Source organism: Gobio gobio, assembly GCF_949357685.1.
Source record: "Gobio gobio genome assembly, chromosome: 8".
NCBI lineage: Eukaryota > Metazoa > Chordata > Actinopteri > Cypriniformes > Gobionidae > Gobio > Gobio gobio.
The window spans coordinates 6,127,846-6,154,080 of record NC_137114.1 but is presented as its reverse complement, the minus strand read 5'-3'; the positions used below and the strand labels follow the sequence as shown (position 1 = coordinate 6,154,080).

Here is a 26,235-nt window from a genome sequence, read left to right as displayed (position 1 = left end):
CTTGACATTATTCAATGAAATTGTAATTTTTCAGTGTAAATGATTTAATTTGATTGGTAACAGACATATAGTGTCTTATTATTCTAATTGAATTTATTGATTAAATTTAAGAATTTAAAATGAAAGATGAAGCATAGTTTTAATAAGATTAGGGGGGGGGGGGTGCCCTTTATAAAAGGTAAAAAAAAATGCCATCGGAGTAAATATCACAAATATGCAGATTTAAATTGATAGAACACGTGTTATAAATATAATTTATTCTGAAGCAATATTTTCATCCAAATCCAATTTTTCCAGACAAGCAACTTTTTATTCAGACAATTGAATGATCAATTTACTTGCACATGACACACACACACATTTAAGCATTTGAAAATATAATTTATAAACATTAAACATTATATTACATTATAACATATAACATTTATAAAATTTTAGTTGTGGTGCTCCTAAATTTTTGCTGGTGCTCGTAATTTTTTGAAGTTCACCAGTGCTACCAAGTAAATAAGTTACTCAAGCCATGTGATATAGATATGCAGTGCTTGGAAAGTTTTTGAGATGTTTTCGTAGTCTATATTGTGTTGTGTGTGACACTATTGAAATAGTCTACAATTTCATATGCACATGTCATATGCGATTAATATGCAAAAGTGAAAATGTAATCTATTTAAATGTAATACTGTTTCTACCTTAAACTTACATTTTTCTGTTTATATGTACTAAAGTTTTCTTTGCATGCAATCAGAAAGCTGCTCCCGAGAAGAGTTTATGTGTGATGGTGGTCGTTGCTTGCTACCCGTTTCTATCTGTGACAGCCAGCCAAACTGTCAGGACCACTCGGATGAAGCCAACTGTAGCCAGAAGCACAAGGGTAATAATGTCATTACAAAAGGTGCTTATCTCACTTGAAAGTAAAAGCCATAATGGATGCAATCTTTTGATTCTTAGTGTGCGGAGGGAAAATAACAGGAGAATATGGATCATTGTCCAGTCCAAACCATCCAAAGCCTTACCCACATCAACAGGTAAATGTTTTATCAACTGCTACCTCTGTGATTCAGTTCCTGAATCTAAATAATGTATTGCATACATTTTGCAAACAAAAACAGATCTGTTCTGACAGGTGTGCAGACAAACTCCTACAAATGCATATGCAATAATGTCAGCCACAAAAATAACTCTTTCCATGCCTTTTCATTGCTAATTTTTCACTGCGTGTCTAGTAAATCCTGACATTCTTCTTAACACGCTTGCACAAGCTGTTAGTAAATCCGGCTCATAGTGTTGCTGTTATTCACTCCACTTGTTGTATATAGCACAACAACAATTATACACCTGCATAATACTGTATAATTATTTACATTATATAGCTAGTTAACTACAGCACAAGTCAAACACACCTGCATGTACTAATGTATTTAGCAAAGAGACTATCATTATGCTGAAATGTGCAGCCTTTTCTGAAATTACTAATAAAGTAAAATATAGTCTTAATGATATTCGGCCAATCGTCAACCTAACCACAGGCTCTACTCTTCAGCACAATGGTAACCCCAAAAACTCAGACATACCAGAAACCCTTTGTAGCGACTATGAGTCAGATAAAATAATAACTCAACGGGGAACTGAATTAAAATGAAAGACTCGAATGACACTATGTATTATAAATAATTCAGAATTAATGTTTACACCTTAACTTATTCGTCCGCCGATATGTAAGGACTTAAAGGGGGGCTCTGTTAAAGGGAAACATGTATATTTAGCTCAAATGAATGAATTTAATGAATTCATAGGGAATTTTGAGAGTCTATTTTACAGCCGAGCAAATGACTCTTCTAGCGTTCATTTGAACGGGCCGTAAATATCAACTCTGCAGCGGATATTAATATCCGAACAATAGTGAAACACTATTTAACAGCCAGGTAACTTAGATCGGCAGTTCAAGACATTAAATTGATAAGCACATAACACAAGAACAGTTATCTTTGAATACAAACGGAACTTTATTGATTAATCTAACACATCAAACTAATATCTAACATAAACACACACGCTCGCACATTCACACGTTGCAGAAAGGAAGAAGGTGAGGAAAGAATAAGTTCTAAGAGAGAGAAATTATGAAATCCTAAGCAATCTATGCATTTATGAAACATGACCTGAAGAAACCATTGATCAGTAATTTAACCTCCTATCGTTTCTTAGGCAGGGTTATTACATTTGATCTAATGCACCAGTTCAGCTTGGAATCAAAAAGGCGTTACTTGCTTTTGGGTTTCGCGTGTCATCTTACAAAGGGGGATTCCCTTCTCCTGGCTGTACAGGGATTTTCCCGGATCTTTGATTCGCTGAAGGTCTGGTTGACGTCTGGGGAAGCCGAACACGTGTTGGCGGCTGGATGAAAGTCTTGTGGGCGTTGTTTGAAGTTGGAGCGCGCTGTTAGAAACTCGTTGTTGAGAGACTTTTACGGCGAAACTTAACAGCACCCGAGACTTAACGGCAATAAAATAAACTTTAAGTAAAAGAAAGGAAAGTGAGAGAAAAGCAGATGGCCTGAATGAAATCGTTGTTAACCCATTTTCTCTGAAGTTGGTCTGTCATGATCGTCAGATCGTCTGCTGGGAGCTCCGTTCAGAACTCTCTCTGGTCATACTGCTAGGACTGAGCTCATCTCTGAACTGCGAACAGGCCGCGAACCAGCTCGAACCGAACTGGAACCGAACTTGAGCTGAACTCTGCACTGCTTCTGGTCTGAACTGTACAGAACTGTAGAGAACCGTAGACCGAACCGTACACAGAACTGTAGACAGAACTGAAAACAGAACTGAACACCGAACTGGAGACAGAACTGGAGTTTTCGTTCGTGTTCTGAGACTAAACTCAAACATTTGCCCATCCCCTGGATGGGTTCTGGCCAATTAGGCTTCAGGGGTGACTGTGTCTCCACCCCTCCCACAAAATTGGGTTATCTATAGAATTTAGTTTCCTGCTCTTAAGCAGAGAGTAAATTTAGACCTAATTTCTTACTATAAGGACATGATCAATTCTATAAAGATTTCATTCAGCTCATCTGTTGGATTATACCCATACGAACACACCGGTATCAAACACAATGCTTTTTCATCCACTCATTCAATAGTTACATAATTGCATGAATTGTGAGTAATATACATGCCTAATAGTCTAACTAACGTGTATTAGTTGTAAACACACTAACAAGTTATGTCGAAGGCTATTTGAATGAAAGTCCAATAATCAGTTATTTGATGTACTCCATAAGCTAACAGTTTCTGTGAGCTTACTCTGAGTTTTAGCTGTCACGTGGAGTTCATTTGCTGGTCATGCAAAGACAGAGGTCTGGTTGTTTCTTTGTCTTGTGACAACCACGAGCCTTTTGTCCTCTTTTAACTGAGTTTGGTGGCGAGTCCATAGGAAGTCAGAACTAGTAGCTCCGGGGCAGAATCAAGCCCCCATCTCCCTTGTGATGATGATGATGATTTCCTGGAGCTGAATTGTGCTTTGTTGAAAAGGATGTTAATTTGATCGAATCATTGGAAGATTAACTCATCTATATGTCTGCGTCCATAATTGCTACACCTTTTAAATTCCAAAATAATAGACCATCAAACACTAAAAGATCTCCCGTTTTCAACTCCGTTTTCTCCAATTTCTCCGCAATTGCAAATCGCGCATTGCTATACCAATAAACCCCGCCCTCAAGCCTGATTGACAGTTGACTGTGTTAGACATCGGAAATGCAAGTGCAAAGGGGATTGCGATTCCATTTGAATTTTGTGCAGGTTGTGGCAGGACACGGAGAAAATGAAATAGCAAATAGATGATTTTCTATTGCTATTCAAAAATGGCAGGATCATAACTTGTAATACATTGGAAATGCAATTGCAAACAGACTTTGCTTTTCCATTTGAAATTTGGCAGTCATTGTGCGTTCGCGTAAACGAAAATGCAAACGGCAATGTGCGATTTGCAAATGCGTTTGGATTATGTCACAGTTTATCCGTCCACAAATTGGAAACGCAATTGCAAATACAATTTGCAATTCCCTTTGAAAATTGTCGGCGATATCCTTCCATAATACAAAGACAATTAGGTAACAAAAGTGCATAGAAAACACACGCTTCAACAGACAGCGTAATGTACATTAACACAAAACGGCAAACTGCCATTCAGAAACAATCCGCTCACTACACACCTACATAATACATAAAACATTTAATTTTAACATTTACTCTCCATCAGAGGCAAAGCATTCTGGGGACATAAAAATCTGATGTAACTCATTCTGTAAATATGTGTGTGTACATACTAGAGCACGACTGATATGGGTTTTTGGGTGGCGTTGCCGATATCGATATTAGGGAGTAAAAAAAGTCTGATATTGATTAATCTATATACCGATATTCTTTATGTGTTTATTATAGTACTTTCCTATCGGTGTGTCCAAAATGTTGTGCCCATAGGGCATATTACTAACACACCCTTTAAATAACACAAAATACTGCACTATTGACTTTAGAGCAGGTTTGTTTTGGTCAATGGTCAGTGGTTTTCAGTTCCTCACAATAGCAACGCTCCAACAATGGACACCTGAACACACCTGAAATGTCTTTTAAAGGGAATGGGAGATGAGACTCTGATTGGTTTATTGTACGTTATGCTCAAAACACACCCATTACTCATTAAGAGACTAGCAACAACCCTTTTAGACATTTGCTAGCCCTCCTACAAACTTCCACTCAATTTTCATTTTCCTTCAGTTCTCCGTCTAGGTTTGCAGTATATTCTTCGGCCAAATTTTAACCAGCCAATCAGCAAACAGAGGGAGTAGTTTAGAACGATGAAGTTGATGTCATAGTTTAAGATGACATACGCCACGACCAAACTTTATCGATTGGTAATGGCAGATCTAGAGTGGCTTTGGGCAGATCCAATAGTTTTAAACTTCAACAGAGTTTCCGCCTTCAAGGAAGTGAACAAATGTCAATGGAGAGTGGCCAGACTCTCTGTACAAATGAAATGTTACTGTAAATCAGCTCTAACAAGTCAATAGTGTCATAATTCAGCTCAAGTCAGTTCACTATTGATTCTGTTCAGTTCCATAAATGTGTCAAATTCATCAGTTGTGCATATGTACTGTATATTCAGTGTATTTGTGCAAATGTACATGTAAGGGCTATGACAAACTCCTGCGCTCTGAACAAGCCAAAGACACGAGAGTAATGTTTTACATCTGTGTGAAGTTTGGCGTGTATGTGGCTAATCATTTAATGTTTGTGTAGAGTTACTCCACAAAAATAACATTTTTGAAAAAAGTTAAACTAGATTTTAATGAAGTGTTTGCTTTTGCAAAATATGTTTGATGTTTTGCATGTTGTGTGTGTGTTTTGTGGTTTTGTGTGTAGAGTTTTAAGGAATGGAGCCATAGTTTCAAAAACTAAGCATTTAAAAAAAAAACTGTAATGAGTCTTTTTAAATATATTTATAGAATTGTAATACTTAGTAGTTTTAGAGATAGTAGATAATAGATAGTAGTTTTACATTTTTCACATCTGTGTGTAGTTTGGTGTGCATGTGGCTAATCATTTTATGTTGTGTGTAGAGTTACTACGAAAAAATTGCATTTTTAGATGCTTAAAATAGTTTAGAATGAAGTGTTTGCTTTTGCAAGATATGTGTGAAGTTTTACATGTTGTGTTTTGTGAAATGGAGCCATAGTTTCAAAAACTGTGTAAGCACAGTACGTAACTATTATTTGTTTCTATTGTATGTCTGTTTCTATTATATTATTAATTATTTAAGTTATCCTTGCTACTTAATGTTTAACTGCTCTCTTATAGTTGTGTATGTGGCAAATATCTGTGGAAGATGGACAAGTTATTAGACTAAGCTTTCAGAATTTCAGTCTGGAAACGCAGGATGTCTGTGAGTTTGACTATGTGGAGGTTTACGACAGTGCAGACACGGTTCCCAACTCGGTGCTCGGAAGGTAAGAATACTTCACTACTCTTTTTTCAGTTCATCACTACATAGTCATAGTTTGAATTTAATTTAAATGGACCTATCCCTTGAACTATTTTTGCTTTATTTCCATTCAACTGAAAATGTAACTAAAGACGATGCAAAACATGCCACATGTCTATCAACTACATTACGTGCATAGAGCAGCTACATTACCTTTCTCCATCGAGAGTTTAATTTGTTGCTCTGAAACAGGAGACAGCACAGAGAGCAATTGATCATTTTTACAGACTGTGATGGTGCATTAACAATATTAGCAATGGTCCCCTGTGTAACTCTACACAGGTTTACCCTGTTATACGATTATGCTCCAAACCCAGAATTGTGAAGTGTCCAAACTCAGATAATGAGGGTTTAAAATACCCCCACAGTAATCCCCACAATAGATCAAATCTTAATAGATTTAACTGGGTGAAAAAAATATATTATAAAAAGAGAATTAAAGGAGCCCCCACAGTAATCTGTAAACTAAGAATGCATTTAAAATCAATTTTATTATTTTCCGAGTCTTTTTTGGAGGTGATTTTTCCTTTCTTTTCCTGATTTCACTCCTTCAATTGTCTGTCAGTATCCATTTTTCACTTTCTATCCAAAAGTATTAGATATTGTGGGGATTACGTGGGGTAATCAGTAAAGTTTATTTTCTGTTTCTGTTGTAGCCTACATAAACTCACATTCCTCAACACACACACACGTTTGCCATGCTAATCCTAACCATCACACAGACCTTTCTGTGTTTTTATAATGAATTCTTCACTTAAAAATCTCATGCACCCCACTATCAATCTATGCAGGTATTGTGGGTCAGCACTGCCTCCTGGTCTTACCTCTTCTGGACCTGTGATGACTGTTGTGTTTGTGGCAGATGAAGGTGTTGCTGACAGTGGTTTTTATGCATCATTCAAGGCCATATATCTTTCGGAAAGTGAGTGCCACATGACTCCACAGCTTTTGTCAATTTTTCATTTTGTCATCATTTTGCAAACCTCTACGTTCGTCTGTCCGTTTGTAAAGCTTCACTGCATCATGTCTTTCTGCTTGAAGGAACATGCAGTGCAACACAGTTTGGCTGTGGCACTGGGGAGTGTCTTCATCGGGATTGGCTGTGTGATGGATGGAACGACTGCGCAGATGGTGCAGATGAGCATGACTGCATTAACTCTACCTACCCTCCTTTCAGTGAGAATGCGTCAATGAAGAATGCATTTTATTCTTTTCATGTTGTTGGTGTGGTTAAGTTAGTTTAAAATGTTTGTGATACTAAAGTTTCAAGAGAATTATCATGTTCCTAACCATTTTTTGCCACTTGCTATATATATATATATATATATATATATATATATATATATATATATATATATATATATATATATATATATATATATATATATATATATATAGTATTATGGCTGTCAAAATGGCTGAAAAGCTAAATTTGAAATTCTTTCTGAAATATTAGCAAAATTCGATTTATATTCGAATTCTTCAGACAATACTTAATGTTAGAGGAGTACTGTATTGTTTCCTATGAGGGCACAAGCGAGCGCAACAAGCAAATGTAAACCAAATCAAGCATTGCATCTTTTATTGAAATGAAATGACATTCACTTTTTAAAGTTCATACTTCTTCAAACAACTGTTCTTACATAAATTATAATGTGCATACAAGGACAATGAGGTAACAAAAGTGCATAGAAAACACGCTTCAACAGACAGCGTAATGTTTGTACATTAACTCAAAACCGCAAACTGCCATTCAGAAACAATCCGCTCACTACACATCAGTGTTAATTTCGTTGACGAATAATTTTCGTCAACTACCTTTTTTCACTGACGAAAACGAGACGATAACTAAATAAAAACTAGTGTTGGATGACAAAAACTATGACGAAAGTCATTTTCATCAACAAATAAAAACAAGACGAAAATGTTAGGGAAGGACGATTAGGGAAGAGATCCAGTCAGAACTGATGTCCTGTGTAACAGATGCGCACATTTGATTTGAACTGGTCTTACCGCTGGAAAACATGGCGCTGTTGCGCTTCTACAGGCTCACGTATCCCCAATCCAGCGCTCCAGAGCGGCTCAATAAATGAATAACACACATTTATGCCAGGTAATTGTTTATAAACTAATGCTGATGAATAATGACAATGTTTACTTTACGATGTTTATATACTAATGTGTTTTAGACGTTGTAACAATGCATATTTTATCTCCTCATCTGAACTTGAATGAGCTCCTCCAACTGCAATAGTAAAGCGCAGACATTTCTAAATAAGAGTCAATGTGTATTTCCAGCTTGTTTACAATTCAAAGTTGCGCATTATATATTAGTTTTTGGTTACATAATAAACTGTATTTAATTTCATTCCCATTTAATTCATAGTCAGGAGGAAAGACCAGTATTTGAAACACATTCAAAAAGGTATCAGGGTTACAATAGTTCACTAAAACCATTAAAAAAATCTTAATTGCTTGACATTAAATAAATGTTAACTGAAATTAAAAAAAATAAACAAGCAAACTAATTTGAAGCTTTAGCTTAACCTGATATGACCTACTAACTAAAACAGAAATACAAAGTTATAAAAACTATATAGATGATTTTAAAAAACAAACAAAAAAGTGAATTGAGCTCTTTCGTGTATTTTTAATGTAAAAAATGTCAGTTCAAGTGACAGTCGGTTCCCTTTCGAAAGGGAACTCTCGCTGCGTCTAGCTGACGCTATGGGGAACGCCCTCGGCGTGACTGGTGTCTGAAGCTACTATCGAATCACGGCAAAGTCTTTGACCGACGTCAGCCCATGACGTCATCAACGTGCGACCCGGAAGTATAAAAGGGCGCCGTGCCAACACATACACATCTTTCTCGTCTTCAGGGACTATCTGTTTGAACTGCTATACGAGTTAAGGTAAAATAAATTCAATTATTAATACACACGAGTGTGTATTTACTGCCTGGGATCAAGAGCATGCACAGTCAAGTTCATTTGAAGTTGTTTGTGTGTGAGTGTGAGCGGTTTTCAATCTGAGATCGCTCCACTCTAGTCTGGCTTTTTTCCTGAGGGAAGAAAGTTTGGCATCTGGGACTGGATGATGCTGTCCCGCTCAAGCTGAGGCTGAGCGTTGTTATACATCATGGGTTCTCAGATGCAGGCTAACGAGACTAAACAGCAAGTGCTCTTAGGGATGGCTGGTGAGAGTGGTATGAATCCTCTCAGCCACCTGAGCTGATGAATGTTATGGAACGTGCTGTGGGCAGGCTGCTGCTGCCATGTTGGCGCGTTAGAGGAGAGATCGCTCGTCAAGTCAAGTCAACTTTATTTATATAGCGCTTTTAACAATGTAGATTGTTTCAAAGTGTTACAGTGTTAAACAGGAAAATAATGCAGCATAATTTTATTCAGCTGTATAGCCATTCTGGAAAAAATTCAAGTATCATACAGTGACAGTGTGGGCTTTAGATCAATAATTTGATCAGTAATTTAGTTTAAATGGTTAATTTAGTTTATTATTTAGATGTATTTCGATGTTTAGTTGAAAAATTCAGTGTCCCCAACTGAGCACGCCAAGCCAGAGGCAACAGTGGCAAGGAAACCAAAACCCCATCAGGAGACCTAATGGACAAAAATAAACCTTGGGAGAAACCAGGCTCAGTCGGGGTGCCAGTTCTCCTCGGCCAATTAACAAACAGCGTATTATTATTATTATTATTCTGGCAGTTTTACAGCTCGGAGGTCATAATAGATCAGAATATTCGAGGGACCGGGGGCAACATGCTGGAGACGGGTTTATTGAGGATGATGTTGATTAAATAATTATTAAAGTGCAATATTCGAATGATCGGAGGCAACACGCTGGAGACGGGTTTATTGAGGATGACGTGTCGATGAGGCAGTTGCAGGGGGAGTCCAATCACGGTCTCTGCAGACACTTCGGGGTCCTGTGTTGGTCTTCTCTGGGCGCAGGTCCACCATCTGAACTGGATACGGCCCGGATCCGGCTGACTGCAGTAAACCTCGGGATAAAACAGAGAGACTATCATTAGCGTAGATGCCATTCTTCTGATGATGTAACGAGTACATCAGGTGTTATGGGAAGTGTTCCCGGTTCCGGCTGACCTAGTTAATGCAGCCTAACAATCATTTCATTGAAAAAGTGTTTTATGTGTATGCCACAGTAAAGAGATGTGTTTTTAGTCTAGATTTAAACTGACAGAGTGTGTCTGCTTCCTGAACAATGTTAGGAAGACTGTTCCAGAGTTTTGGAGCTAAATAGGAAAAGGATCGACCGCCTGCAGTTGATTTGGATATTCTCGGTATGATCAACTGGCCAGAATTTTGAGACCGCAGTAGACGTGATGGAGTATAATATGTTAAGAGCTCGCTCAAGTATTGGGGAGCTAAACCATTTAGTGCTTTGTAAGTAATAAGTAAGATTTTAAAATTTATGCAATGTTTAATAGGCAGCCAGTGCAGTGTTGACAGAACTGGGCTAATATGGTCATACTTCCTGGTTCTAGTAAGAACTCGAGCTGCTGCGTTTTGGACCAGCTGGAGTTTATTTATTAAGCGAGCAGGGCAACCACCCAGTAGAGCATTACAATAATCTAACCTTGAGGTCATGAACGCATGAACTAACTGTTCAGCATTTTGCATTGAGAGCATGTGCCGTAATTTAGATATATTTTTAAGATGGTAGAAAGCAGTTTTACAGATGCTAGAAACGTGGCTTTCAAACGAAAGATTGGTATCAAAGAGCACACCCAGGTTCCTCACTGACGACGAGGACTTGACAGAACAGCCATCAAGTGTTAGACAGTATTCTAGGTTACTACTTGTGGAGCTTTTTTGTCCAATAATTAAAAATTCATTTTTTTCTGAATTGAGTTGCAGGAAATTACCAGTCATCCAATGTTTCATATCAGCTATGCATTCCGTTAATCTTGTGAATTGGTAAGTTTCTTCAGGGCGTGAAGAAATATAGAGCTGAGTATCGTCAGCATAACAATGAAAACTAACGCCATGCTTCCTAATAATATCTCCCAGTGGTAGCATGTACAGGGTGAAGAGTAGCGGTCCTAGCACTGAGCCTTGTGGTACTCCATACTGAACTTGCGATCGGTGTGACATATCTTCATTTACTACTACAAACTGATAACGGTCGCATAGGTATGATTTAAACCATGATAATGCAATTCCACTAATACCTACATAATTTTCGAGTCTATTCGAAAGAATGTTGTGGTCGATAGTATCAAATGCAGCACTAAGATCGAGTAACACTAATAGAGAGATACAGCCACGATCGGATGATAAGAGTAAATCATGTGTAACTCTGATGAGAGAAGTCTCAGTGCTATGATACGGTCTAAATCCTGACTGGAAATCCTCACAGATACCATTTCTTTCTAAAAAGGAACATAATTGTGAAGACACTGCCTTTTCAAGTATTTTTGACAGAAAGGGTAGATTTTAGATTGGTCTATAATTGACTAAATCTGTAGGATCAAGTTGCGGTTTTTTAATAAGTGGTTTAATAATAGCCAACTTAAACGTTTTTGGTACATATCCTAATGACAAAGATGAATTAATGATATTAAGAAGAGGATCTATGACCTCTGGTAGCATCTCTTTTAATAGCCTAGTCGGTATAGGGTCGAGCATACATGTTGTCGATTTTGATGATTTAACGAGTTTAGCCAATTCTTCTTCTCCTATAGCAGTGAATGAGTGTAATTTTTCCTCAGTGACACTACAATGCTCTTTCTGATGTGATGCTGTATTAGACGGCTGCATGGTTAAAAAATTTTTCCTAATATTATCAATCTTACATGTGAAGAAGTTCATAAAGCCATTACTGCTGTGCTGTTTACAATCATCAGAAGTTGAAGCTTTATTTTTGGTTAATTTAGCCACTGTATCGAATAAATACCTTGGGTTGTGTTTGTTTTCTTCCAAGAGAGTTGAGAAATAAGCAGATCTAGCAGTTTTTACAGCCTTTCTGTATGTGATCATGTGCTCTTTCCACGAATTACGAAATACCTCTAATTTTGTTTTCTTCCAGCTGCGCTCCATTTTTCTGGCTTCTGTTTTAAGGGCCCGGGTGTGCTCGTTGTACCACGGCGTTGGACTATTTTCTTTAATCTTCTTTAAGCGCAGAGGAGCAACTGTGTCTAAAGTACTGGAAAACAGAGAGTCAATAGTTTCTGTTGCAACATCGAGTTCTTCTATACTATCTGGGATGCTGAGCAGATGATACTGATGAGGGAGATTATTTAAAAAGCAATCTTTAGTAGCGGCAGTGATTGTCCTGCCATTTTTAAAGCGAGGGGGCGGCTTTGCAACCTTAGCTAAATTAAGTATACATGATACTAAGTAATGATCTGAGATGTCATCGCTCTGCTGCAGAATTTCAACGGTATCAACATTTATTCCATGTGACAATATTAGGTCTAAAGTATGATTATGGCGATGAGTGGCTCCTGACACGTGTTGCCTAACTCCAATAGAGTTTAGTGTGTCTTTAAATGCTAATCCCAATACGTCTTTTTCGTTGTCTACATGGATATTAAAATCACCAACAATTAGTACTTTATCTACGGCCAGTACTAACTCTGATAGAAAATCAGCAAATTCTTTGATAAAGTCTGTATTATGCCCAGGTGGCCTGTATACAGTAGCTAACACAAATGTTGAACGGGTTTTATCATGTACACTACATAGCGTTACATAAAGCACCAAAACTTCGAAGGAATTATATTTGAAACTAGACTTCTGAGTAATACTGAAGATATTATTATAAATTACAGCAACCCCTCCCCCTTTACCTTTCAGACGCGGCTCATGTTTATAACAATAATCTTGGGGAGTGGACTCATTTAAGGTAATGTAGTCGTCAGGTTTTAGCCAGGTTTCTGTCAAACAGAGCACATCTAGATTATTATCTGTAATAATATCATTAACAATAAGCGCTTTTGGGGAAAGGGATCTAATATTCAGCAACCCAAGCTTTATCAATTGTTCATCTGTATTATATATTTTGTTTATTTGTTGGACATCAATTAAATTTTTACTGTTGAATGGTTTTGATGTTTTTTTGTATTTACTAATTCGGGGAACAGACACAGTCTCTATATAGATTAGATAGATTAGCTTGTGATAGATTGCACGATCGATTTCTCCTTGGCCATAAACCATCAGCTCAGATGAGCCTTCCATTCCTTCTTGATCTTCTTACAGAGATCGAGAGGGCATGGAAGAATCCATATTCTACCCAATGTTCATAGACATCAGCGTTTTAACTTTGCTGATGTCGAGGGGATAGGGGAATATGGATATGTATGAGAACTTTTCTCGCATTTCGTGGGCATCAACACTGAAGAGCTCAAACTCTGCCTTTCTAAATCACGTTGTGCTTTAATGGCAGGGGCATACACGGCAGCGGGTCAGGCTGGTGCTGCTTTTCACACCATGGCGGTGTTTCAGGCGTACCAGGCGGAACTGCTGGAGGATCTCGACCAGGGGGCCGGGCTGTCCACTGAGGCGGTTGCTGAGCTGCGCCGCACCACAGATCTGTCTCTCCGGGCCACCAAGCAAACGGCTGCTGCTATCGGCCGCTCTATGGCGGCTATGGTGGTTACGGAGAGTCATCTGTGGTTGGGCCTGGCTGATATCGGGGAGAAAGAAAAGGGTTTTCTCTTCGATTCGCCGGTTTCGCCTACTGAACTTTTCGGCACCTCCGTGGAGGCGGTGGTTGGAAAGTTCAGGGAGGCGAAGGCGCGCTCAGCGGCATTTAAGACATGCATACCGCTGAGATCCACGCCCCCACCCAGGCAGGCGGGACCTGGTCCTTCACAGTCTGAGGACCGTAGGCAGGACCAGAGTGCTAGCGTCTCCTCTCGTGCCCCCCCTCCTTGGAGGAGCAGGGTACAGAGGAGACGGGATTCCCGCGGGAAAAAGGATCTAAGGGAGGTGATCCAGGACAAACGTTCTCAACGAGGGCGTTGGTGAGGGATCACTTCCCTTGAGGGCGATTACATCATAGCCCTCTCCTTTTTCCTTTTTAATGTCTTTTTATGACTTCTACCTAGGCGCTTCTTACATCAGGCCTGAGGCGGGCCTATGGTGAGTAGAACTATGTTCTGATGGCCCGCCCGGACTTGCTCAGTGAGAACGCCCCTTTCAGGCATTCAAGGGCGGTAGAACATGGTGGTGAGAACCGCACAATGAGTCTTCGCTCAGCATGCCGCAGGTGAGAGTGGTCATTTTTGTATGTTATACTAAAAATATGTATTTCTTACAGACCCCAGGTTCCTGTATAGAGTTGGGTATTCATCAGAGAGAACTGTCTTTCCCCTGTTAAGTTAGGCTTTAACACAGCACCATTCTCTGGGCTGTGTATGTGAGCTTGTGTTGGCTTTCCCTGGTTGGTCAAGATGGCGCCAGATAGGCCACCGCTTATATGGTTATCAGAAGATGGGCCTCCTCTCATACTGAGAGTAGTGTTTAGGCCGCCGCTCTTTTCTTTGAAATGTTTGCGGATTACTAGGCGGTAGCACACTTTTCTGATAGAATGTAGTGTTTGTCTACCGCTTAGGGTTACTATTGTCTTCGGTTCCCTAAGCCACTGCAGGTTGGATTAGTTTGTCTCTGTTACAGCTGAGCGCTACGGCGTCAGTTGGTATGTGGATGAAGGAGGCGCGTTGCTGAGGCACCGTCACCTTTGGTTGTACACCACTTAGATCGGAGGCCTCCTCTCATTGAGAGTCGTTGGTTTAAATAGCAGTCAGTTTGTTTGTCTGGCAGTTATTTCTCGTTTTTGCGAAACTCGTACAGCTTGTAGGCTTTTACAAGCCTCCCTGGAACGGGTCCCCATAGTAATGGGTAGCTATCATGTGTTAGGCCTCAGCAGGCCTCCATGAAAACGAGCCATAGGGTCTAATGTTACTACAACCCACATTTTGCAAATATGTCTGTCCCAGTTAGCAGGAAGGATTGCACCGTTTTCAAGATTAAACGGTGACAGTGGTAGGCCTTATCAGGCCTCTAGTAAGCCAGGTGACAATGCTTAAGCATCAAGGTACTACTAGCCTAGCTGGCTATCAGGTTAAAAAGGGGTTAAATTACGCTCTCCTAAAGGTCGGCTGTCAATTGTAGGCCTCAGTAGGCCTCTTGAACAAGGTGCATTATCAGTTGGAAGGCCTCAAACCAGGCCTCACTGGAGGTATGTACCGATGTGCGCATCAGGACAGCTAGCCTGGAGGCTATCAGGTTGTAGGCCTCATCAGGCCTCCCAGAAGGCCCGCTGTTAGTTGTAAGGCCTTGCTAGGCCTCCCTGAAGGACTGCTGTTGACTCTAAGACCTTACTAGGCTTTCCTGAGGATGAGTTCCCAGATTGTGGTCACTCTCAGAGGCAGGTTGTAGGCCTCATCAGGCCTCCCTGAAAGCCTGCTGTTAATTCTAGGCCTTAATAGGCCTCCCTGACTCGAACAAGGTAGTAGGCCCCATCAGGCCTCCCTAAGGTGTTCCTGGGATCCAGTCATCTGAAACAGTTAGCACGCATTGCAAACAGGTAGCAGGCCTCTCCAGGCCTCCCTAAAGGCTGCTTATCAGGTAGTAGGCCTTAATAGGCCTCCCTTGAGGGCGAGTTCCTTAATCAGGATGCTCGAAAAGCCTGCGTAGCTTGACTGTCGGGTAGTAGGCCTCAATAGGCCTCCCGGAGGGTGAGCTCCCAGATTGTGGTCACTCGAACAAGGTAGTAGGCCCCATCAGGCCTCCCTAAGGTGTTCCTGGGACCCAGTCATTTGAAACAGTTAGCACGTATTGCAAACAGGTAGTAGGCCTCTCCAGGCCTCCCTAAAGGCTGGTTATCAGGTAGTAGGCCCTAATAGGCCTCCCTTGAGGATGGGTTCCTTAAACAGGATGCCCGACTAGCCTGCGTAGCTTGACTGTCAAGTAGTAGGCCTCCATTAGGCCTCCTTGAGAAAACAAGGGTAACCTCAGCAGGACCATGCTTCGCTAAAATTGGCGGTATTGCTGTCAGGTAGTAGGCCTCACTAGGCCTCCCTGAGGACGGAGTCCCGAGCCAGGATGCTTGGTTTCCAGCATGGCTTGCGGTGAGGTAGTAGGCCTCTATAGGCCTCCCTGGAATACCCGCTATCAAGTAGTAGGCCCACAGGGCCTCCTTGAAGGTGAAGTTCCTGAGCTAGGCACTTGATTACCAGTTCTCTGTGAGAACTTGTGGTAGTTGGGCCTACAGCTGGAGGTTACTCGCCAGGCAGGCTCAGCTGCTCCCCTCAATGAGGATCGTCTATGAGTGCTCAGCCGCCTGAGCCTGGTCAGACGGTCGTAGGCCTCTCATGAGGCCTCCCTGTTAGATCAGTCATTAAGGCCCTTTCGGCCTCCCTACTGCTTTGAAACACAAGCACCTGGTAGATCCTTGATTTGAGCAGGCAGACTCCCCTCGATAGCAAGGGTTGAAAAGCACTACGCTGAGTATTGCTCTCTTGGATAACCCGTCTCTGAGTTCCGGGCTAAGTAGGACTGCCAGTGTTTCAGTCCCTTAGCTTGGACGCCCCTTGGGCACCATCCAGAGGCTCTGTTTTGAACAGACAGGGTTGGCTAAACCGAAGTGTCCATAACACTTAGGGCACCAGGTCAAGCCTCCCTGGTGGCACTCGGGAGAACTTTTTTCCCGGGTAGTGACTGGCTGGGGTTCCTTCGGGTCCCCTAGCCACATTCCCTTAAAGGGACCCCTTCGGTGGAAGTAGTGGTCCCGGGCCTTCGAGCTGTCTGGATGGAACCCCACGCAGTGCATTAGGGTTCCGTTTAGTTGTGTAGCTTGGGCTATGACCGTAGGGAGTGCTGTCACTGTCAGCCCAGGGACCTGAGGGGGAATCGCTCAGGTTTTTCTATGAATTACTTGTGTTGACAGTTGTCCAGCATGGCGGCGTTGGTATATCGTTCCCCATAGCGTCAGCTAGACGCAGCGAGAGTTCCCTTTCGAAAGGGAACGTCTAAGGTTACGTATGTAACCTCTGTTCCCTGAGAACCGGGAACGAGCGCTGCGTCGCGTTGCCATGCTTCAGGGCCTATCTGCCATACAGTCCCTTCTGACGAGAAGATGTGTATGTGTTGGCACGGCGCCCTTTTATACTTCCGGGTCGCACGTTGATGACGTCATGGGCTGACGTCGGTCAAAGACTTTGCCGTGATTCGATAGTAGCTTCAGACACCAGTCACGCTGAGGGCGTTCCCCATAGCGTCAGCTAGACGCAGCGCTCGTTCCCTGTTCTCAGGGAACAGAGGTTACATACGTAACCTTAGACGTTATGTAGGCTAATGCTTAAATGCTTAATGTATTACAATTTAACTGAACTCATTAGATTTAAGGAGACTAAATCTACTGTAGATTTAGTCGACTAAAATCTAATGATATTTTGATACATACCACATGATATTTGCCACCAACTGAGTGGGTTTTCGTCAGCGGGTCTCGTTCATACATGTCCTGCTCATGCTCCAAAGCCTTCATGCTTTCTTCAGCACTGCTCTGGGTCTCACTGTAGAAGCCGTCGAACAGGTTGCCCATGGCAGACGGCGCAGTCTTTTTTCTTGCGGTTGTTTTACAACATTAGCGCACTCACTTTCTGACTCCTCAATTATAGTCGTTAACTCGGACAATATCTTCGCCCGTACTTCTGTTTTGTGTTCCTCTGGCAAATGGTTTAGACGGTGGAATCGTGGGTCTAAATAGCTTGCAGTGTTAAGTAGCATGAACAGGGTATCTGCAGGTTTCACCAAGTCAAATTTAAGACTTTTTAAGACCTTTTCAAGACCATTATGAATTAAATTTAAGACCTATATCACGTAATTTAAAAAAAAAACGTACAAAAGGAAATGCAGAATCACAAAATTACTTGCAAAATTAAATTTATTCAAATTGAACAAAGTATTAGTAATCTTGCACTTCCTCATAGCTCAATCCCACCAGGATTAATATACAAACACACTACAAATCAAAATTCTGATAACGGTCAGATTTTTTAATGTTTTTACATTCTGCTCACCAAGGCTGCATTTATGTTATTAAAAAATACAAAAATCTGTAATATTGTGACCGTTCTGTTGTGACTTTTTACTATGTGAATATATAGTAAAGTATTTTTTTTGTAAAATGTATTCCTGTGATCAAAGCTGAATTTATCATCATTACTCCAGTCTTCAGTGTCACATGATCCTTCACTAAATCACTAATCATTCTCATATGAGGATCTGATGATCAACAAACATTTATGATTATTATCAGTGTTGAACACAGTTGTGTAAAAAATTTTTTTTGGATTCTTTGATGGATAAAAAAAAAAAAAAAGATTTCTGAAGGATTATGACTCTAAAGTCTGGAGCAATGATGCTGAAAATTCAGCTTTGAATCACAGAAATAAATTATATTTTAAGATATATATTGAAATATAAAATAGTTATTTTAAATTGTAAAATATATACTGTATACTGCAATAATACTGTTTTGGCTGTATTTTGGATCAAATAAATGCAGCCTCGGTGAGCAGGAGAGACTTCTTTAAAAAATCGAACCGTTCTCAAACTTTTGACCGGTAGTGTGTGTGTGTATGTATATACATTTTTTAGTGAGATCAAAATTACTGATTTTGTGATGGTCATTTTCAGAAATGTGCATGTTTCTTCTTTTTTTTCATAATTAGGATGCCACATTTACCATATCTTTATATTAGATGCACAATAGTCACACATGGCAATAAAACAAACAAAATGCATGAATCTTGTTTGACAATAGGACAAATAAATACAACTTAAATATACAGATACAGTGCACAAACAGTGCTTTAAGTTTAGGTAGGCTACTGTTTGTTTTTCCCCGTTGGTTTTGTTTGATTAATATTAACGACACAGGCAGGAGGGGTATAGGCTAGGCTATATTGGATCGCTTTCACTTTAAGACCTACAGTAATGAGCCCATAGATATGGATATCTATGAATGAGCCTAGAGTCGGTCCACTCGCGTGAGCGCTGAGGCGGCAAACGCGTGCAGAATCCGCGGCCAGTCTGACATCGTTCCTTGTGTCAGTAGCGAATGATTTCGGGGTTTCCATCGCTTTTTAAACTCTTTGTTTAGTGCTATCGGGCATATCAAACTTTTATTTGGTCATTATACGAGATGGCAGGTGAGAAAGATTCGCCTTTGCTTTCACGATCGCGTGAACTGGAAGAACTGAAGCTGAAGAATAAAATCCGTTTGATGTGTCTGTGGTCCAATCCGAGAGAGACCCGCGCCAATAACACGAAAGCTGATTGGCTGCTATATAAGATATTGGTCTCTCACTAGCGAAAAAACGAACTAACAACACACACACACACACACTCTCTAAAACATTGCAGGAGCATTTCAATGAGCAATGGAGTAGCTGGAAGGTAAAGTATACCGTGGGTTGAGTGCTCGAACAAAGTTTTGAAAGCCTTCGCCATCCACGATACTTAGCGGGCGCATATCTTTGCAGATGAATTCAGTAAGTTTTTGGGTGATTTCTTCCTGTTTCGCAGAAGGTAGTGGCTGTGTGGTATTCGTTGTGTAAAAAGAAGTTACCCTGGACTGTTTTAATGCTGGCACTCTCGAGAAAATTCCTCGGGATGACACGATTGCGTTCTCAAGTTAGATGTCGTGGAGTGATATATCAGCGGTTTCTTACACAACCTACAAATGACATTGGTTTTTGCAGGGTTGCCAACTCTCACGCATTTGGCGTGATACACGCGCTTTCAGGCTCAATCTCACGGTCTCACTCTGCCCAACTTAATCTCACGCCAAATTGCCAAACCTGCTTTTGATATTAAACAAAGTCTAAGCTTTTACATTTAAAAAAAAAAGTTTTAATACGAAATTCAAACAATAATAAATATAGTTTTGGGGCACTTAATGAGGCATAACAGTTAAAGCCAGAGCCGCTGAAAAACAGAGTTGCGACATGCTCATGTTCATGGAGCGCTCAATACTTCTAGCGCTCTCAATGCATTTGAATGGCTTAAGCGAATAGACAACAGCTTCACTATACAGGCGTTTGCAGCAAGTTTTGGTAACAATAACGACCATGACACAACTCTCTGACTCTCTGACACTCACACTTCTACTACTCCGGACCAGTAGGAATACCCTTCTCCTCCTGATACTTCTCTGAAACGCCACAACAATCACAAGGTGGCGCGAGTTTCGAACCCGAAGCGACACTCGATGACGTATTCCTCACAAACCGAGGCCTTGTTTGTCATTGGTCACATGATTTCTCCGTTAACAACACAAACCTCGAATCGGGGCTTAATCTGGCACGCCCATTTATCCTCGACACAAGCTCAGACGCCTCGGTTCAAATATCACATCACTAGTGACAGGCAAGGGGTTAAATCCCAGTGTTTCCTGTCCAGTCTTGTCCTTCATGGATGTTATGTTTGGCGCACTCATTCTGTTCCCTGGTTCTCTGTGTTGGATTTATTATTAAACTCACTGCATTTGGATCCAGCTGTTGTTTTTGAATTAACCCCTCGAAACAAGTTCATTGTTAGTTCAACAATATAAAAATACAACTTTAAAAACATAACATTATTTAAAATATATTTAAAAAAAATTTATAAAGGTGTATACACTGCAAATATACTGTATAACTGTTTCTAGTCTAAATATGTAACAATTCTTGAATCAAGATGCATTTACTAGATAAGTAAAATTACATAAGATATTTTCTCTTGTTTTCTTGAAAATCAAATCAAAATGAAGTGAGTTTTTGATCTGAAAATGATCTGCCAATGGGATAAGAAAAATAATCTTGTTTCAGATTGAAATCTTGTTTCTTGTTTCTGTCCCAAATAGAAACCAGATTTTTTTTTTCTTATACATTTCTTATAGTATACATTTTTAAGAAGTCAAAAAGACAACCTCATTGAAGAATCACATTCTTATTTAGCCTTTTTTTCTTCTTAGCTTCATCTTGTGAGCCCATCCAGGTTGAGATGTGCAGAGGTCTAAGCTACAATCTTACATCCTTTCCAAATATCTGGCTGTCTATTTCTGATCAGAGAGAGGCTGCTTCTATTCTGCACAAGTACCGGGTGAGAAAGGAAGTTAGAGAGTTACCTTGATCAACAATACAATTCAATTCAATTCACATTTTTATGTGGGAAATGTGTTTTAATATTATTGCAGGTGCTGATGGAGTTTGCCTGTTTTGAATCTTTTCGGCGGCTAGTATGCGGTATGTTTTTGCCCCATTGTAGCCCTCAGAGTGGAGTGCTGCAGCCATGCCAATCCATCTGCTCCACGGCTGAGCACCAGTGTAGTCAAGCTCTTAACCTGTTCAACTTGAACTGGCCCTTCAACTGCCACCTCTTGCCTGATTCACAGGATCCCATGGAGTGTTCTCTTCCATAGGACAAATAACTCTGTTGGTAGATACACCACAACCTCTAAATCAAGCTGGAAAATGAGTACACTCAGTGACATAGAACTGAAAATTCAGGAGCAAGGAAAAAAATAAAGTGAAAGAGGGCCCACTGTAAAAAAAATGCTTTGAAGTTGTGAATGAAACTAAAATGATTAGAATGCTTGGTAACACTTTACAACAAGGTTTCATTTGTTAACATTAGTTAACTACATTAGTTAACAATGAACAATAACTATGCTATTTGTTAATCATAGTTAATGTCACTTTGGGAGGTCCCTTTTATCCTAAAAACAGTATAGATCCTGTAGTCTCATTCTCAGGATTTCTTGGATTTTTTTTTTTGTGGTGGTCCTTAAAAATATGGTTGTAGTATATGCGTGTGCATATAGGCTATTGTAATAATTACATCTGTGTTTATTGATGCTATTACAGCAATGTCCAGCTAGAGGGCAGTGTCACAAAGTGTATGTTGACTAATGGTCATGCTCTGGCAGTGTGTGTTGGGTGCTGCATTAAATGAAGACTAAACAGTCAGTTTTGTGAGTAAACCCACGGAAAGAAAACATGAATATGGTGATATGCTGTTCTGAATCCTTTTCATTTTCTTTAGTATCTGTAGTGACATTTGGTGACATTTTGAAAAGACAGGCCACTGAATTAATGCTCCTACACTATTGCTGCACAAATAATATATAAAATAACCCCTAAACAAAGCTGGAAATAAGATGACAAGCCCAAATGTGACAAGCCAAAAAAGACGAGCCAAAATGTTTACATGAAGCTGTTAGCATCAAAGCAGGAGACAAGATGTACGATACCACTCCCCAAAACAAGCAGATATTTTGATCAGATCATATAAATCAGAATCGTCTATGAATCAGAAAAGGCCACAAATATAAAATTTCTACATTGAACTTGATGACAGTCTCTTTAAATAAAAGGTTTACTGAGCTGTTTACACAGTCATATACAATAAAAAAACCTGAGCATGTGGGCAAAGCAAAGCGGAACACCGCTAAAACAATGTGCACCGCTCCAACATGATATTTCTCTGTAGGCTTCTGTAGCCTAATATACTTGTAGCCATTAAAACACGTATTTAGTTTCAGTTAAAATATTATAATGTTATTTTTTAATTTCATTCACGTTGAAAAGTGAACAGGACACATAAGATGCATAATATGTCAGAAGACATGGGGGTCAGAAATGATTTTGAACACTTCATTAAGTTTTGTTTTGTTGAAAGCCTTTCTTCAATGTTTTATCAACCAAATTGCCCGGATTTAATAAATAATAAGCAAATATAGCAGACAATGACATGGAGGCGCCAGTGTCGCCGGCTTAAATGAACAAACTACAAGAAAAAAAGAAAGAAAAAAAAAACTTTAGTCAGGGACAGCCCTCGCTATTTATTTCAGATAGACCTATATTTGATCCAGCATGTCACAAAGGGCATTCTGGGTTGAGCGCGCGGCGCTGTGCGGAATGAGCTTCAGAAATGAACATAATCTTCAGAAAGGCGCTCTCCACTGGAGGAAATATTACCGCTCTTTCTACACACCGCAACGGTCACAATATGACCTTGTGTATGTTTTAAAAACATAATTCAACATATAAATAATACTTTTTAGTGAGCCTCTTAAAATGTTTATTACAAATAAATTACTAAATTCTAAAAATGAATAAATGTAAATGAACAAAAATTTGCATTGCATTTGCAATCCTTCTTCCCGCGCCCCTGACCTGAGGAAGCATCTGTAGGTATGTAACATAACCTTTCTATATATTATAAAAGTCGAATTCGAATTATTTTGATTTATTTATTACTCATTTCTATAGGTCTATGATAAAAAATGAATTAAATGTACATTATTTACTAACAAAATCTGAATTGCTATGCATGCAACATTATCTTTAATGTTTAATTTTATAGACTTGCTCAGCAGGAAGGGTTTTTGAGACCATGGAACTGGCGTTAGATGTGAGCCGTATACTGCAGGGATACATGCATTTCAAAGCTTTGACAGAACATGAATACACATACTCGTGTGTAAAATGAGGCTCCAATCCAGCCATTGTTGTAATGGACCTACTTAAAAAGGGAGTTTTCAACCTGGCAGGTGAGGATTTAAAATAATAATAATAATTTTAGGTGTTAGCCTACTGAAAAATTTGGAAAAATTACATCATTGTATATTTATACACTTGCTTTATAAATCCCTGCTCCATCAGAGTACACTGGTATGGTAGATATGGAAGAATTTTAAACTTATCTTCATAAATAATTTCTGATGGACTTAGAGAAACCTTCAGTCTTAACATGATTTCATAGAATAGGAATGTCTACTTTTTGTGCTTCAGGGAATCACTAGCTTAATGTAGTCATAAAAAGTAATTTGGTTTAAGTGTTTTTCTTTTTTACCTGTGTACTTACAGATCAGGAAACAAACTCGTTGTACAGCCTGACTACAATAAATGGGCATCCTGGATTGGGCCACAAATCAGGAACTCGAATGTGGTCTACAACACAGAGTGGGAGAAGGTACACAAAACACTAACATCATCTGAGAAGGCCAATGTGGAAATACCTGAAGATAGACTTCTGGAACAAGTGATGGCAATGAAGGTTAACTATCCTTTTCACATTTGTTTTCACCAAAATCAATTTATTCTTAGTCTTTAAATAAAATCGCATTTTTTATATTTGTGTTTTTGCTGTTTGACAGGTGGAAGAGGTGAAAAAACTATGCAAGTCTCATCAGGGTCACGTTGAATTGTAGTCTCTTTAAACAGTTGTGATATACTGAATCTGAGTAATTTGAGTGTTCCCCCTGTGTCTACATGAGTTGGTATTAAATTGAAATCATTTAAATTAAATGTTTCCTTTTTAGAAGGACATGCCAGATCTTAGGAGGTGGTAGTGTGTAATTCTGATGGAGAACTTTCATCTAGAAAGGTACAAACTGAATAAAATTTTATCAAAACCATTTAATACAACTGTTAAAATATTTATTTTTATTTTTATTTTTTTTATGTTGTGCATTTGTAGTTATGGGCGAAGATTTGCACATTGGACAGAGGAGGGCAGACAAACCCTAAAGGGAAATGTCACACCTATCTCATGTTTAGTCTGTGTCAGTTGTGTTTTTGCATGTCACATGTTCCTTTGTTCTGTTTCCCGCCACTTGTTTGTTTCCATGGTCACCGTCATTATGATTTCATCTGTTCAGCTGTGTCTTGTTAAATACCTCATTTGCCCTGTGTATTTAGTCTTCAGTTCTCCCTCAGTGTTTGTCCGTCGTCTATGTTTACTGGTGTGTTTCCTGCGTGTATCCTGAGGTTTTGTTATTAAAGTTCCTATTTTCCAGTTCTCCAACGTCTTTGAGAGTTTTGATCAACACTAGTTCGTGACAAATACCAAGGAAGAGGACGTGTCCAGTCCCCACAGTAAGAGTTTTGACCGGACACAAGTTTGCCATTTATCTTTTACAGACATAGCCTAAAAGAGGCTGCTATGAAGTCATAATAGACCACATTCATTAATTTGGGTCTTGCACATTTCCACAGAAGCATCACGAGCCAGTCAAGAGATTCCATGCAAGACCTAAGGAATACAATGAAATGGGTGCAGCCGTTACAACTTCGTACTGATATACTTACCATCATGTCATCACTGATGTGCATTCATTTTTTAGAAGACAATTTAAGCTTTATGAGGACTGCTTTGCCATGATTTATATTGAAAATTGAGTATTTCCACCTGTTCTCATTAAAAGTTAGTTGGATCACATTTATTAAAGTACTGGAATTATATGTATTATTTTTATTGTTCATATTACAAGTTTAAGCCTTTATGATCATGTGATCAGTTCAGTTTTGAGTAACATAAGCTGAACAATAAAACATGTTGAAAGTTTAAATGCTTTCTTGTCTTTTTTTTTCTTTATTAACTGAATTATATTATATTAAATGTATATTAAAATGTGCATACATGGCATCACATGGTATCATTATGTATGTATTGTTTGGATTTAAGCAATATCTTTTGTATATATTAGTGTTCTTTTTTCAATTCAATTGTGTAGTCTAACATAAGAGATGCAGCAATGATTTGTAATGTGCCTTTAGGCATTTTAAAAATAATGATTAGATTTTAAAAAGTATATATTAATATGGCACATTTTAAAACTTTAATGGGGTAGGCACCGTCTCGGGTGTACCCCCTGGCCTGTGAGGGGCGATAGGGGTATGTGGCAAGGTTGGCGTCGGAGGAGCGAGCGAATCACACACCGGTCTCGCTCGCTCCTCCCACGTCTCTCGCTCGCCAACCTCGCCACATACCCCTATCGCCCCTATGTGTGTGCGTGGCAGTCGTCCGTGAGGTGCTGTCACTTTTACTTACAGTTTGTTTGTTTTATTATTAAAGTCTGTTGAACGTTCACCGGTTCCCGCCTCTTTCTTCCCTGAACAAAGAACTGTATTACAAACATATTAACTATATTACTATTTAAAATGTATTACTTATATTATAATATTTAAAAACTTTAATTTTATGTATAAGATCAATTGAATTTTCAGTTAAAAACTAAGTTTTATTAACAAAGCTTTATTTTAAAATGGTGTTTAATTTGCACCCTTTTATTTTGAAATGTAAGTCAATGACAATTGGCTGAATCCACAGCCAATGGCGAAAGTGGTTGCTCATGGAGATTCCGCCCCATATT

At 39.4% G+C, this 26,235-nt stretch overlaps 1 protein-coding gene across 1 annotated transcript in view; it reads left to right on the top strand.

Annotated features, from left to right (window-relative positions):
• The window catches only part of mfrp (membrane frizzled-related protein), a 43,943-nt gene extending 21,461 nt beyond the window's left edge, over positions 1-22,482 (top strand). The window contains exons 7-13 of the mRNA XM_079823826.1: positions 746-871; positions 949-1,025; positions 5,859-6,007; positions 6,834-6,964; positions 7,084-7,218; positions 21,052-21,179; positions 21,274-22,482. Coding sequence (XP_079679952.1) covers positions 746-871; positions 949-1,025; positions 5,859-6,007; positions 6,834-6,964; positions 7,084-7,218; positions 21,052-21,179; positions 21,274-21,498 — 971 coding nt within the window. The 3' untranslated portion in view covers positions 21,499-22,482. The remainder of the gene's footprint in view (positions 1-745; positions 872-948; positions 1,026-5,858; positions 6,008-6,833; positions 6,965-7,083; positions 7,219-21,051; positions 21,180-21,273) is intronic.
• The last annotated feature ends 3,753 nt before the right edge of the window (positions 22,483-26,235 follow it).